At 47.9% G+C, this 14839-nt stretch overlaps 1 protein-coding gene across 1 annotated transcript in view; it reads right to left on the minus strand.

Moving 5' to 3' along the window:
• The window catches only part of Npc1 (Niemann-Pick disease, type C1), a 43466-nt gene that overhangs the window by 11435 nt on the left and 17192 nt on the right, over positions 1-14839 (minus strand). The window contains exons 5-12 of the mRNA XM_005372706.2: positions 13155-13322; positions 11796-12045; positions 9972-10045; positions 9187-9557; positions 7666-7892; positions 5175-5275; positions 2801-2903; positions 377-566 (exon numbers count right to left, since the gene is read on the minus strand). Coding sequence (XP_005372763.1) covers positions 377-566; positions 2801-2903; positions 5175-5275; positions 7666-7892; positions 9187-9557; positions 9972-10045; positions 11796-12045; positions 13155-13322 — 1484 coding nt within the window. The remainder of the gene's footprint in view (positions 1-376; positions 567-2800; positions 2904-5174; positions 5276-7665; positions 7893-9186; positions 9558-9971; positions 10046-11795; positions 12046-13154; positions 13323-14839) is intronic.

Genomic DNA, 14839 nt, shown 5'->3' on the forward strand with positions numbered 1-14839 from the left:
AAAAAAAAAAAAAAAAAAAGTAATTTCGAGATAAAGTACAATTCTCAGTTCAAAACAAGACATAAAAATATTTCTAGAAGTTCTCTATGTATTTCATAAGCTTACATTGGTAGGGTGACAGACTGGGCAAATTAGGAAAACAATGGTATCAAGTGAAATAAACTTTAGGTGTAAGAGGAACCAGAAAATTGGAACAGAAGAAAATATGCAGGAAACAGAAATCCTACACTGAATTAACCTGCAGCATGCACCTGTGTCCATCCAAAGGAACCACACATTTCAGGCAATTCTGGATATAATCAATTAAGGGTACGTATGGCCAACCAAAGACAGAGCTGAAATTCTTGTCCCTACATGACACCCCTCGCACACTGACCAGAAACCGGCAGCAGCCTCTGATGTGGCCCAGGGCCAGGGAGATGTACAGAAACATGACGGCGTAGCTGATCGAAATCGTGAGGACATCGCTATTACTTTCTCGGTTCAGCTCATCCTCAATACTTCGCTCGGCGGTGAAGGAAATGGTCAGATTGGGGTTCTTGTAGTTACTCACAAAGTGAATAAACCTACAGAGCAAGCAGAGCACTGTGTTTTTAGTTTGAACTCAGTGAGAGGCAGTAACAGTTTCCTCCACACTTCTACGAGGCAGCCTCTGCCCTGCATGAGCACCCATGAGCACCCTCTCCTCCACAGCCGGAGCCGGCAGCCTGCACATGTTCAGATCACAGCAGCGTCCAGTCAGGATGCATTCTCCACATGCACTGGTGCTGTGGAATTGAACTCAGGGCCTCACTCATGCTACACAAGCGTTCCACGGTGAGCTACATCCTTAGCCCTGAATATTCTGCCATTTAAAACAGACTGTAAGTTTTTTAAGCTGGTTCATTTTTAGCCCTTTCTATTTTCTAAAAAACAACCCCTAAGTGAAATGTAGTTTAATGAAAGAATGAACTTGGATCCTACCCCTACACCATGCATAAAAATGAACTCAAGGGCTTGGGATTTAGCTCAGTGGCACAGTGCCTGCCTGGCAAGCACAAGGTCGTGAGTTCGATTCCCGGTACTGGAAAAAAAAAAAAACCAAAAAAACAAAACAAACAAACAAAATGAACCCAAATCTTTAGGTCCTTCGATTAGGCAATGGTTTCTTAGATCTGACACCATAAGTATGAGGAACATGAATTTTTTTGACTACATCAAAATTAGAAATATTCATGCTTCAACATCCCCATCCAGAAAACGGCAAAACAACCCATAGAAAGTGGGCTGGGAGAAAATACTGGAATCATATATCTGATAAGACATCTTAACTACATAAAGAATAAAGTAAATAATAAAAACTAACTAAAAATAGGCAAAAAGCAAACAGACATTTGTCCGAGGAATATACACTCAGAGACAATCAACACGAGAGATACTTGAAATCTGTAGATACCAGGAAAATGCAAATCAAACTACAACGAGAGCGCACTTCACACCCACTCAGAAGCCTAGAACAAAGGAGTCAGATAATAACAAGAGTTGGCAAAGGTATAGAGAAACTGGAACCTTCACACAATGGAAAACAGTCTAGCATTTCTTCAGTTACTGGACAGTGATCACATGGTCCAGCAATTCTACTCTTAGACATGCATTTCACTGAAGAGATAGGAAAACTTAGGTCCATGCAAAAATCTGTATACAAGCATTTATAGCAGCATTGCTTACAACAGCCAAAAGCTAAAACCCACCCAAATGTGCATCTACTGATGAAGAGATAAAATGGGCTACATCCCTCAGTGGAATATCATTTGGTCACAAAAAGGAAGTACTGATTCTTGTTCTAGGAAGCGATGGTGAACATATGGCACACGTGCTGCAGTGCTCTGTTGGCACATGAGCCAAGTGTGTGAACTGATTTTACAAACTAAAGTTTCAGCATTCAAGTTTCACTGCAGTGTTAGCACTCCGCGCTAAGTAAGTAGGTTTCGGGTTGCAGTTTGGGCACACGGTCTCTAAAAAGTCCACCAACACTGGCACAGGGGAACCTTAAAACATAACGCTAAGTGAAAGAAACCAGACACGAAGTCCACGTATGTGATTCTATTTATGCAAGTCTAGAACAGGACAATACAGAGAGGCAGAGAGTAGGTTAGTGGTTGTCCAGGGCGATGGCTGTGAGGACACAGACAGGAGGGTGAAGCGCTGGGGTACAGTGTCTCCTTCTCACGCTGGCGGCGGTGCTGGTGACCATCTGGGAGGACACACTCCAGCCACTACACCGCACGCATGAAGTGAGCTGCATGGGTTATGGTCATATCGCAACAAAAGTGTTTGAAAGGTAATGAAGGGTAGAAGTAAAAGCCCCTTTCTCTTCATAATAGCTAGCAGTTGGAAGCTTAGCTAACAACTTCGTGAGTAATGCCCTGGCTATTTTAGCTCAGTATGGACCCCATGTGCAGGATATTGATATAAGCCACGAAGCATCTATTTATCTTTCATTCTCTTTAACGACCACACACACTGTCACTGAGCTTTAATTCTGACCATACTCATCCCTCACTAATGAACACCGTGTGCTCCCACTTTGTGCTGTCAAATGCGTTTTTGCATACACACGTGTGCTCTGGCGCCGTGACAGCTAGAATAGCCACTGAAACCTGTTCACAGGAGCATTTGTCGACACTTTTCTTCTGTGTAGTGGCATGAGCACAAGTGAGAGAAAGTACATGACTTAGACTGGACGCTGGGGAACCTAGACAATGAAGCACCCGGCTCCCCACGCAGCGAGGCCGGTCTGTTTCGCCCTGGGGTGACTCACTCTTTCTCCCAGGCCTGGGCCCGCTGCAGCTTCTCTGGATCATCGTAGTAATTATTGACAGGGAAGGTAATCACAAGGGCAGTGGCATTATTGTAGTTTTGATCTAGAAAGGAAAAATGAGACATGAAAAAGCAGATTATAACATGCAGAAAACCGGAAATATACGCAGGGCACAGCACAACACAGCAGCTGGCTGACTTCTCCCAGTGGCTGTCTCTCTGCACCCCAAGAGCAACCAGCAGGAGGCGCTGATGTGGCCTGCGGGTAGTTCAGTTCATGACTATAAAGGAGTCTATCCCAAGTAGGTACAGTCAGCATTTGGGGAGGGCAACTATCCTGAACGACACAGTACGGCATGGTAAAAATTTCCACCAGGGCAGAAGGGTGTTCTGTGAAAATTCTCTCGACTTCCCTAATCCTCACGCCATTCTCCTCCCCAGGTTGGGATCACGAGTGACTCTCCAGACATACACCACACATGCACAGGCAAACACGAACTCCTCTTCCCCTCCCTCTCGAACACATGTTACACCTAAACAGTACAAACTGAAGTCTGCGTGGGAGAGACTCGCAATCTTAATACTTAAAGAGCTTCCTTGCTCCTTTTCTGCTATGTAATATTTTCTAGTATAATTTATTTAACCAACCCGCAAAGTATGGACATTTTTGCAATTTCTTTTGCTATTACACACGAGATTACTACAAAGATCATATTTATAGTGTGTAAAGTACGTATTCGTAGAGTCAATCTTCTGAGTATAATCACTGTCAAAAACCAAGTACATTTCTAGGATTCATGTTTCGTTTTGTTTTTGAGACAGGGTCTTGCTATACGTTGTTCAGGGCTGCCCTTGAACTCACTGAGGAGCCTAGGCTGACCTCAAACTTGTGATCCTCCTGCTTCAGCCTCGTGAGTGCTGGGATCACAGGCGTGCGCCACCATTTCTAATCTTGGTAAATTCTTCCAAACTGCCTTCCAAACAGGCTGTGCTAGTTTTGATGTCTTTACTCAACAAAATATTTACTGCAGTCTACTTTGTGCCAGGTGTTACTGTAGGTGCCGTGGCTACGTCAGGGAGCAGAAGAGAACAACCTTTTCCCGCTGCAGCTTCAGTCTTGTAACCAATTCAGATTTCCACCAACATCAGGGCTTTATCAGCCTCTTCTGCCTTTGCCACTGATGGGGAGAAGACTGGCGAGAGACCCCTGTCACCGGTGGGCGTGAGTGTGAGCATTCCCCACACAGTTAAGCCGTTGGCACTGCCGCTTTTGCCAGCTTTCACTTTTCTTTTTTTCCAGAGTTCTTCATATGAAGAGCGAGACGGGGTCTTGCCATGTAGTTCCTGCCTCACAGTCCTGAATGCTGGGATGACGAGCCTGAGCCATCACGCCTGGCTAGGAAGTGCTGTTTTAATTTTTTTTTTTCCAATTTCGTGCCTTTAAAAAAAAAAAACTGTTCCCCATATGAATTCAAAAAATTTTAAGTCAAAATTCATCAACCTTTTGTTTTGTGTCTTGTAAGTTTTCTGTTTTCCTTAAAAACGCCTTATCCATTTTATGATGATTTAAAAATCTCTTTATTTTCTTCCAATTTTTCAATAGTTCTTCATGTTATTGTGATCTACTGAGTTTTGAAGGAAGGAATAAGGAAGAGGTCAAAGTTCATTTTCCCCTCTGGCTCTCCAGCTGTTCATACCACCCTTTCCTCGCTACTAGAAGTGGCACTTTAGTATATGAGACAGAGTAAATTTTAAATACAGATCACAACTTCTCCCTTGGCCCAGAGGGAGGGGAGAAAACCTATCTGCCCTCTTAAATGGCTGGAGAAAAACCTGTTGAACTTGCAATTAGACTTTAGATGCCAAAGGCGTCTCGTGAATCATCGCCCCATTTTATCCAGTGCAATCTGTCCTGAGGTGTAAGAGGAGCCCGTGACCAGCAGACAACTGCTCCTCCTCCTAGAAAAGTGTCCCAGCTGTCCCGGCGGGTTTAGAAGGAAAAACCCATGAACTTTATTTCTTTCCACCCTCAAGTTTATCTCTTCCCCATGCACAGGGCTTCGGGACCTGGGATCCCCAGTCCCGAAGAGGTTCTCCAGGTGAGCCACCTGGGTGTGACAGCTCTGCACGACTGAACTTGTGTGGCTGGACACAACAGGGGACATGTCCTCACCTCTGCCAGCTTCCTACAGGCACGTGTCACCTAAAAGGTTCTTACACTCCATAGTAAAGCCCAGACCCAGACCAAAGCAGGTATGATTCTGAGGGTCCAAAGGACAGGGAATTAAGGCCACAGCTCACTTTATGAAATCTCTGAAATTACCCTTGACTGCTAATTACTTCACCCACCAGGAGCAGGGGCTTCCCCCACTTACCGTCATAGCCTCCCAGCACAAGCCACGGGAACACTGGTCCTCCGAACGTCCCCAGGCAAGGGTCATGGAGCAGACTTGTGTCATTCAGAGAGGCAGGAGCCCTGCCACAAATTGAGAAAACACCTTCCGATGAGAATAAACTTCAAGACATCTCAGGTAAACATTTAAATGACAAACACCTCCTGGAGCTGACGATCTTCTAAGCACAGTGTGGGCCCTGAGTCCAGTACAGTTTGTCATTTACCTCTGGGAGTTCGAAGCCACTGAGCAGGAGGATACAGGCACAGCTCAGTGTAGTCAACAGCACATGGTGTGTGGTGTTGTGCGGCCACAGAAGGGGACAAATGGCACCGGGGCAAGCTGCTGCCAGGAGGAGGAGACACGTGCAGAGCCAGATCTCTAGGGACAAGAGGAATGCACCAGGCAAGCGGGACAGAGGGGCTCCACACCCTTCGGACGGCAGGGAGCAAGAACAGGCGTGGGAAGAGGATGTGAGCAGCAGGACGGCGATCCCGTGTGGTCTGGAGTTCAACCTGAGGGGCACGCCGAGATTTCCAGGAAAGGGACGCCAGGCGCCGTTACAAGGACACCACAGGTGGCAAAGTGGAAGAGCAGAGGGGAAGTGTGTACAAGGCCCCGACAAGGGGCCCTGACGAGGGACGGCCTGTGCAGAGGAAGCCGCACTCAGGACCGCATGAGCCGGGCCTCAGCCAGGACCTCCGGAGGTCCCGGAGCTGCCAGACCCAGTCTGGCCTGGGGGCGGGTGACCTGCAGCTGGAGCCGAGTCCTTCCCATAGCCTGACCTCCTCCACATCAGGGACTGGACAGGGTACGTCGGCATCGCATGGGGAGGTGGGCAGAGCCTGCCGCGGTTAGTTAGCAGGCTGGTAGGGGAAAGCAGCGCACCTGCGCCTGCCCTCCCACAGGACTCGGGCTGGGGAAAGGCCTGGAAAAGCTGGAAAGGGAGGAAAGGGGTAGCTAGTGACAGTCCTGAGGTCACAGAGGACACGCACCAGTGTGGCACGAACCAGGCCCACAGCCGCCCACTGGACAGCTGTCACAGGGCTGCCATGCCCGGGAAGACAGCCTCCGATCCAACACGAGTCTCATGCCTCTCCTCCAAACTTTTGCTGACTTTTTTTATTTTTTTAGAACTAGGAATTGAACTGAGGACCTTGCACTTGCCACGCAGGCGGTGTGCCACTGAACTATACCCCTGGCCCACCAACTTTTATTTTTAAAAATAGAAATAAAACAGATTTTTCCTCCAACTATAAAAATTATATAGTATTACATTTTTTTCCTGTCATCCCCCGCTTCCTGCACCATCTGCCCAGTCAAGGACGCCTCCTTGGGCACTTAGGGGCACACACAGGTTCTGTTTTATAAATATAACTCAGGTATTTAAAGGCGATGTCCTTGAAGTAGAGTGAACACAGCCCAGTGGCCTGAAGAGTTCCACTGTAAGAACAGACAGAACTCAAGGTTTCAGTGTTGGTTTTTTTGTTTTGAGTTACAGCCTTGCTATATAGCCCAGGCTGGCCTTGAACTCACGGAAGTCCTGCTGCCTCGCCTCCCCAGTGCTGGCATTACAGGCCTGCACCACCACCCAGCCGATTCAGAGTCCTTGACAACGAGAAACCAGAGCACTCGGCTCTAGAGACGCAGCTAGCTGAGCAGTGTCGAAGACGACAAAGAACAGCTTCTCTGTTCCCCGTGGAAGCCAAGCCACCTTGGCTGACTAATCCCAGCTCTAAAGGAGCCCTGCCAACTGGATGCACAGCTGCTAACGGAAGCAGCTTCCGGGCTCTCCAAGCTAAATTGCACACCAGGCCTCCCTGGCTCCTCAAAGGCAGGCTGCAGGCTTTAAAAACAGTGAGGCATCACGATACAAGGTCATATGTGAAAAGCAGGCAGGAGTACAAATCTATGGGGGACGTGTACATGAAACTGCATGGTACTGACTTCAACGGAGAGGTTCCTGCTCTTCCTCAATTACAGTTTCAGAAATCCACCCTTGGGCCTTTGCACTTGCTGACCACCCCATTGGAAACGCTTTCTTTCCCGTGACATCCACAGGGTGTCTCAGGTCTCCACTCTGACACCCGTTTCTTTTCAGCTCAGCCTCACTTTTCATCTCCTAGCGCTCATCTCCACCTACATGACAACGCCCACAGCCACGTGCCACACCGAAGCCTCTTCCTCAATGGGGCCACATACTCCATGGCAGTCCCTTAGGAGCATGGTGCCCGGTACTGTCACAGCCACCTTAGTTCGTGCCAACATTCTGTGTGTGTGTAACAAAGACATCAGCCCAGCTGAACCCACTGCAAAACAACAGACTGCTGTGCTACTTGTTCGCCCGACGGCCAAGGACGTGAGCTGTACCAGGTCCTGCCCTGCCCGCTCGCTGCTGGTCTCCAGGACTGGGGTTGGAATAAGCAACAGCAAGTGCTCAAATTCCGGCGGACACGGGAGCAGCCGCACTCACCGGACGCAGTACAGGAAGTGCGTGTGGTAGTCGGCGTACACAAAGAAGTCGTCCCCTACTTCGTGGTCCAGCGTAACATGGCTATTCTGGAAGTAATTTAACACACTAAAGATGGTACAGTTCTTGTTGTATGGCGAGAGAGGGGCCAGGCAGATGTCCTGAAGTGTCACAGTCTCGTTGTTGTAAAAGGCGGTAATGTTTTCAATGGCTATTTGTAAGTCCAGAACCTGAAAGATTTTAAAAAGAAGCAAACTCAGAAGCAAGTCAGATTTCTCCAGATCTTTACTAACCACTACTGTTCTGTGGGATCAGAAGAAAAAGAGGATTTCGAGAAAATACTTCCTAAAACAGGGAGATGGCCGCATGTGGTGACACACCTGTAATCCCAGCACTTGGGAGGCTGGGGCAGGAGGACTGCCCTGGGTTCAAGGCCAGCCTGAACTACAGTGAGGCCCTGTCGCAACAAAACAAAACAAACAGGGAGAGGATGAGGTGCTCTGTGGGGAGGCAGAAAGCAAACTGGGATAAAGAACCTGGTTGAAGTGTGCAGAGATGGGAACACCCGGCCCTGAGTGGATCTCGACACAGGACACACTTCAGCCACTACCAAAAAGGCCCCAGAGAAGAGACTGGAGCAAGAGGCCCGGTCTCCTTCTCCAAGATGCACCACCCCCAGCCTGCTCTGTACACGACCACAAGCGCACACGCCTCACTGCCCAGCAGCGACCAAGCTCCGAGAGGGAGAACACGCTCTTCACCTTCTGCAGCGAAGAGCAACAAATGGTTCTCAGGTGGAGAAAGAGGTTTCTTGAGGTCTTAGGACCATTCTGATGCTCTTCAAAAATTCACACTTTCTTTCAAAGAAGAGCAACATTGAAAGGAAAAATCCAGTGATTACATAGTCAAATAGCCACTGAAGAAGGGGCTGCAGGTTAGTCACAGGCACAGGTCTTCAGGGCAAGTACCATCGGCACAGGACACGTGAACACCTGTCACAGATGGACCTCAACCAAACGCAGCTCCCTATCACCTGCAGGCTGGGAGCCCGTTCAGGCCCTAAGAAGTTCATCCTTGGAATTTGCATCCTTCTTGATCCGGAGGCTCCCATCCCAGCCCCAACGGCGGCAGAAAAGCCACCATTCCTCTGAGCGTTTTCGTATTACTTGCAGTCACCAAAGGAAGAAATTCACAGGTTCCTACGGTGAGTTCCTTATGGACATGTTCTGCTTCAACAGGGAAACACTACTCAAGTCTTCCTCTGCTCATACCGATTTCAAGAAAAAGGCAAGACCCACTGTTTGAAATCCGTTCAAAAGCAGGCAGCAGGAAATTTTTCAGGAAGTCCAATACCTACCATCACTTTTTGAAAAAGTGAGTTAAAAACACCTTTGCTTTTACACTTAGAAGATTTTCAAGAGACACCAACCACTACCTTTAGCCCAAATCCACAGCTGGTCACTATGGAAAAGCCAGCACACCATCACGCCACAGATGGACGGACGCGGACCGACAGCGGATTACCTGGTGCAAGATCTCTTTGTCAAGCGGAGGTCCAAAGGGCACATCGGCTCCGGTCGGGTACGGGGAGTAGGGGTGTTTGCTGGTGTTCGGGGCCTGGATGATGAGCTGCTCTGTCCGGAAGAAGGGCCCGAAGTGCTTATCAAAGTACTCCTTCTCCAGCCGGGCCTGGCTGTTGGGGGCTGACCAGAGGTCCACTGGGTTGGTGGTGACCCGGACAAACACCAGGCCTGAAGAGCACGTGGCGATGAAGACCAGCGAGAAGAAAATGACACGGCCGGGGTTTCGGACGCAGAAAGCCCCCCACCATGTGAAGAGGCGCCTCAAACAGCCCTCGAAGGAGGCACCCAGCGGGTCGCAGCAGGCCGTCTCTCCTGGAAAGGTGGGACAAGGAAAGCAGTGGCCCCCACTGTGCAGGCGAGGCCAGCCCTGGACACGCTCACGAGCGCTCTGGCGAGGCCACCCTTCTTGGCTGTCCACAGTGGGTGCTGTGTCCCTCCACAGAGGAAAGAGGCTCGCATCGCACCCCTGAAAAGCAAAGCTCTCCGACTGCTCTGCACGGCTCCTCCCCAGCCCGAGGAGGGGCCCAGCTGTCATTATCTCCCGCTACTATGCTTCACTTGGTTCTCTGTGCTGCCCTCCCCAGGCTTCAGAGCTACCGAGGCACCGGCCATGTCTGTCTCGATCCCAGCTGTGTCCTGGGCACCAGAACAGGCCATGAGCACGGTGAGGAAAGCAAGGCTCACAGGCCCACGCGATCCGAGCTCTCGACGTGGAAACGGGCCTACCTTTGCTACGGGCGTCCTCACCAAGGGCCACGTTGCTGTCGATGGGAGTGTACTCCGAGACGAAGTATCGTTTTCTGAAAAATAAAGGTAAGTGGCACCAGGAGACTAACCAAGATGAGCCTGCTAATCTGACCGTCCCACATCCCACGAAATGCTTGCTTCCCCAGCCTGTCGTCTTCCTCCCCGAGTGTAACTGCCTTTCCTCTAAGTTCCCTGGGTTCCTCTACCCGCCAACCTCAGGAAAAAAATGAAGACGGTACTGTTAAAAACATACACTATTAAAGGGGAGCTTCCCTTTGTAACTTTCACCCTTCACTTTAGTGCCTTTCAAGACACAGCAGCATCCCAGAAGCTACGAGCATACCCAGCGTCCAGATCTTGTTTCTGAACATCACTTTCCAGTAAAAATGAAAGGCACCACGGTCCTCATAGAAGAGGCCGATTCCAGGCTGGGGCAGGGAAAACACCGGATGAACCCGGTCGGGGGAAGCCAAAAGAACACAGGAGCCTACCAGAAGGCACACTGGCTTGCAAAACCAGAAAAACGTGAATAACAAAATAAATCATGGTACTGGAAGGCATCCACAGCGTGAGAAGTCCATAACGCAGTAATTGCATAAATAAGTGAGAGAGGAAGTCTGATTAGTAAATGCAGAGGAAGAGAGAAATCTATAAGCCCCTTAGGCAAACCCCACAGTACTACTAACAATGGCAGACGAAAACCACCAGTCAGGAGCTGGTGGGTGGCAGTTTAAGCAGAAACAAAGTATTTAATGCAGTCATCTCACTGTAACTTCACAGTGGAGAAATGCAGCACACGCCGCAGTAACAGTGTGACCGAGGTGAGTAGCTCGCCATCGGAGTCCACACTGACATCATGGACTCCTTATCATGAAGATCACCACAAACACACACCCAATCCTGAGAAAGCATTTCAGGTAAAGCCAACCTGAAGGACATGCTGTAACATAACTAATAAAAATCAAGAATGTCAAGATCTTAAGCAAAGGAGAGACTAGACCTGTCTGCAATGGGCTGGAGGAGTGGCTGGGTGCAGTGGCACATACTGTGACCCCAGCCACCAGGAAGGCCGAAGCAGGAGAATCACAAGTTTGAGTCCCGCCTGGGCAACGTAGCAAGACCCTGTCCCCAAATAAAATTTTAAAATGGCTAGAGATGTGGCTTAGTGGCAGAGCGCTTGCCCAGCATGCTGGAGGCAGTGGGTTTGCTCCCCAGGACCACAAACAAAGTAAAAAAACACAAAAAGTCAATGTGCTATAGGATCCTAAAACCAAACCAAGGGCATGGGAGGAAAAACTGAGGAAATCTGAATAAAGCCTGTGGTTCGGTTCATCATATGACATCCGCTGTTTTCAGGGTTTTGATCCTTATACCACAGGTCTACGAGTATAACATGAGGGGAGGCTGGGAAAAGGATATGCATCAACTCTGCCATTTTTGCCGCTTTTTCCTAAATCTAAAATTATTTCAAATTAAAAGTTAATGAAGATGCACTGTCCTATACATGATGCAAATATCTAAAAGGACTGTGGTACTGCATTTGATTAGATTTAGACCAGCTTTGGCTTCTATGATTCTCTAAAGAATTCTCTAAAGAACAGGTTAATGGGTGGTGCTTCACACATTGTTTTGAATAAATCAATAAAACTAACTTCCAATGTCTAAATATCTAAACAAGACGTAGTTATTTACCAGCTACCGGACATATCTGTCCAGGGAAAGCTAAAAGCTCCACTGGGGTAATTTTGTTCTTCTTGCCCTGAATGACAAAAATGAAAAAGGAAAAAAAAGAAAGCTGATTACCTGTAGCACCACACTGCAAAAAATGCTCCAAAAAATAGGAACAAAAATGCCATGTAGGTGATCCACATGATGACGTACATGGCATCCCAGCCCAGGAGTCGCCAAGGCACAGGCGGGGGCGGCGGCTGGGGCTTGGGGCCGCAGACGACGGAGCAGTCCTGGCAGCTGCAGGGCCCCGTGACCTCGTCTACAGACTCGTTGCAGCCTTTCGTGGCATTGCTCATGGGCTCCATGCCATGGATGGGAAGATCTACAGGAAGAAATTGTGTTGAATGAAGATCTTAATGAAAAAACATTAAACATTCTATACTAAATTACATTTAAACCCAGTACCAAGGACACTAGCACACAGGCTAAAACACCTGGGTGAGGAACGTGAGGTGTCTGCTTCATCTTTAATCAGGTTATGGTGTGCTCTGTTTTGCACTTTACTTGCAGTCTTGTCCACTGAATCCAAGGCTTCCTGCTTGCTAGCAAAAGCTCTACCACTGAGCTACACTCTCAGCCCTTTTCAACAGTTTTATTTTGAGACAGCTCTGGCTAAGTTGCCCAGGCTGGCCTCAAACCTGTGATCCTCCTGCTACAGCCTCCCAAGTAGCTGGGGTCACAGGCTTATGCCACTGGCTTTGTAAAATTTTAAGTGATCTCAGCGACTTACGTGCATTGGGTGCTGACACTGACCCCCATATACTGCAAACCAAGGTGACCCTGTATGTGTGCGGTGCGTGCGTGTGTGTGTGTGTGTGTGTGTGTGTGTGTGTGTGTAGTCCTGGTGATTGAACCCAGGGTCTTTGCACTGAGCTAAATTGGGAATCCCAGGAGTGTACCACCATCCCAGTTGTTTCTTCTACTTCTTTGTTCTGCAGTATGGGGACTAAACCCAGAGCCTGCATATGAGCTACATCCTCATTCTCCTTATTAAATTTTGAGGCAGGGTCTTGCTAAATCACTAAGTTGCCCAGGCTGGGCTTGAAATTGTCATCCTTCTGCCTCAGCCTCCCCAAGTACTGGGGTTATAGGTCTGCACCACCATACCTGGCACAGAGCTAAGTTTTCAATTGTGTCACCTGCATCCTGAGATCTAGGCCAACACTTTAGCACAGCTGTGGAAAAGGCCTTTGTGGTTTCTACCATATTTTTAAAAACAAACAAAACCCCCAGCTTCTTCTTTCAATTACATAGCAATCCCCAGAGACCATTCCTTCTCCTCTTCTATTCCCACTCCCATACCTCCTTTACTAGAGAGAAACTGGAGGAACTAGTTATTGGAATCTGTTTATGTTTCTATTGGAGATTATGATGCTTTGGCTTTCAAAACAACATCATAAACACAACAAACTTGGGATCTGTCATCCCTACCTGAAAAAATGGGAGTGATTGTAAATGGTGCCTGTCCGTTGTCCTTGTTGAACATGTACTCAATCCAGTTGGTGGCATTGCAGCTGCTGGCGTCCCTCCCACAAAGCAGGCCCAGGGCCTTCTCGTTACTTGAGGGGGCCTCCACGTCCCGGCAGGCATTGTACATTGCTAGAGGAGGAATGCGGGGGAGAGGATGGAGACATGCGCTGGCTTTAACCCACTGCAACCAGGTTAGTGAGCAGGCTGCATCTCACCTCCCGATCCTTAAGCAACCACTAACTGGGGTCTCCGGAGCTGCCTACCAGGGCCATGTCACACAGGGTCACACAATGTATGCTCCTCAGTGACTTCACCCTTCCCACTTAGCAGGCTGCATCTTAGGACCGTGGTCATACTAATACTTTTATACGTTCTCTACTACTGTCCCCAAGGTTTTCTTTTTATTTAAGAGATTTCACATTTGAGGGTAGTTGTAGATCTGTAGCAAAATTAAGTAGGAATTACAGAGTTCTCACACACGCCCTGCCCACCCATGCACCGCCCCTGTGCCACCATCAGCATCCTGCACCAGACTGGTGTGTTTGTTACAGATGCGGAATCTACACTGACAAATCATTATCACCCTCTGTCCGCAGCTAACATCTGGGTTCACTCAGTATATATCTGATGTACTGTGACAAATGGATCCAGCACTGTATCACACACAGTAACTTCACTGCCTAAATACCTCTGTTCTGTGTCCTAATTCCTTCCTCCCTACTAAACACTGGAAACACTGACTTTTTACTGTGCCAAAGTTTTGCTTTTTCCAGAATGTCACAGCTGGAATTTTACGCTAAGCAGCCTTTTCCGGTTAGACTTGTTTCCTTAGTAACGTGATTTATATTCCTCTACCCCTTTTCATGGCTTGATGGCTCAGTTCTTTTCAGTGCTGAATATTTTTCTATATCTGGACGCACTGCAGTTTATTTACCCACTCATCTCTTGAGTAACATCTTGCCGGCTGCCAAGTTTTGGCAATCAGGTGTAAAGCTGCTATAAATATCTGCGAGCAGGTTTTGGTGTGGACATGTCTTCAACTCAATATTTGGGTAAATATCAAGGAGCACGAGCAGTGCCTGGTTACTTTTGTAAGAGACTGCCGAATAGTCTTCCGAGTGGCTGTACATCCTGGGTTCCCGACAGCAATGAATGAAAATTCACTTCACGTCTTCAGCTGCAGCTGGTGGTGTGAGTGCTCCGGTTTTGATCTTTCTAAACAAGTTATCTTCCTGCTGCACTTCATTTGAACTTTCCTAATGACATATAAAGTACAGCATCTTTTCATTTACTTATCTGCTACGTACATATCTTCTTTGATAAGATGCCTGTTCAAGTGTTTTGCCTATTTTTCAATTAAGTTGTTTGCTTTCCTATTGTTGAGTTTTAAAAGTTCTTTGTGTACTTTAGATAACAGATCTTAATCAAATATACCTTTTGCAAATAGTTTCTTCCAGCCTGTGACTTGTCCTTTCATTCTCTCTGTGTCTCCAATTTTTCATAATCAATGATAATGCTACAATAGGTGTTAGTACCTGAGTCTCTCTGTTCATATGCATGGGAGTTTCTTTAAGGTGGTCTCTGGAGGCGGAATTTGGGGGGTTAAAATGTGTTTGTTTGCCTTCGAATTCACAGGTTTTGCAAAA

This window comes from Chinchilla lanigera, unplaced genomic scaffold, assembly GCF_000276665.1.
Source record: "Chinchilla lanigera isolate Chin_1 unplaced genomic scaffold, ChiLan1.0 scaffold00001, whole genome shotgun sequence".
Lineage (NCBI taxonomy): Eukaryota > Metazoa > Chordata > Mammalia > Rodentia > Chinchillidae > Chinchilla > Chinchilla lanigera.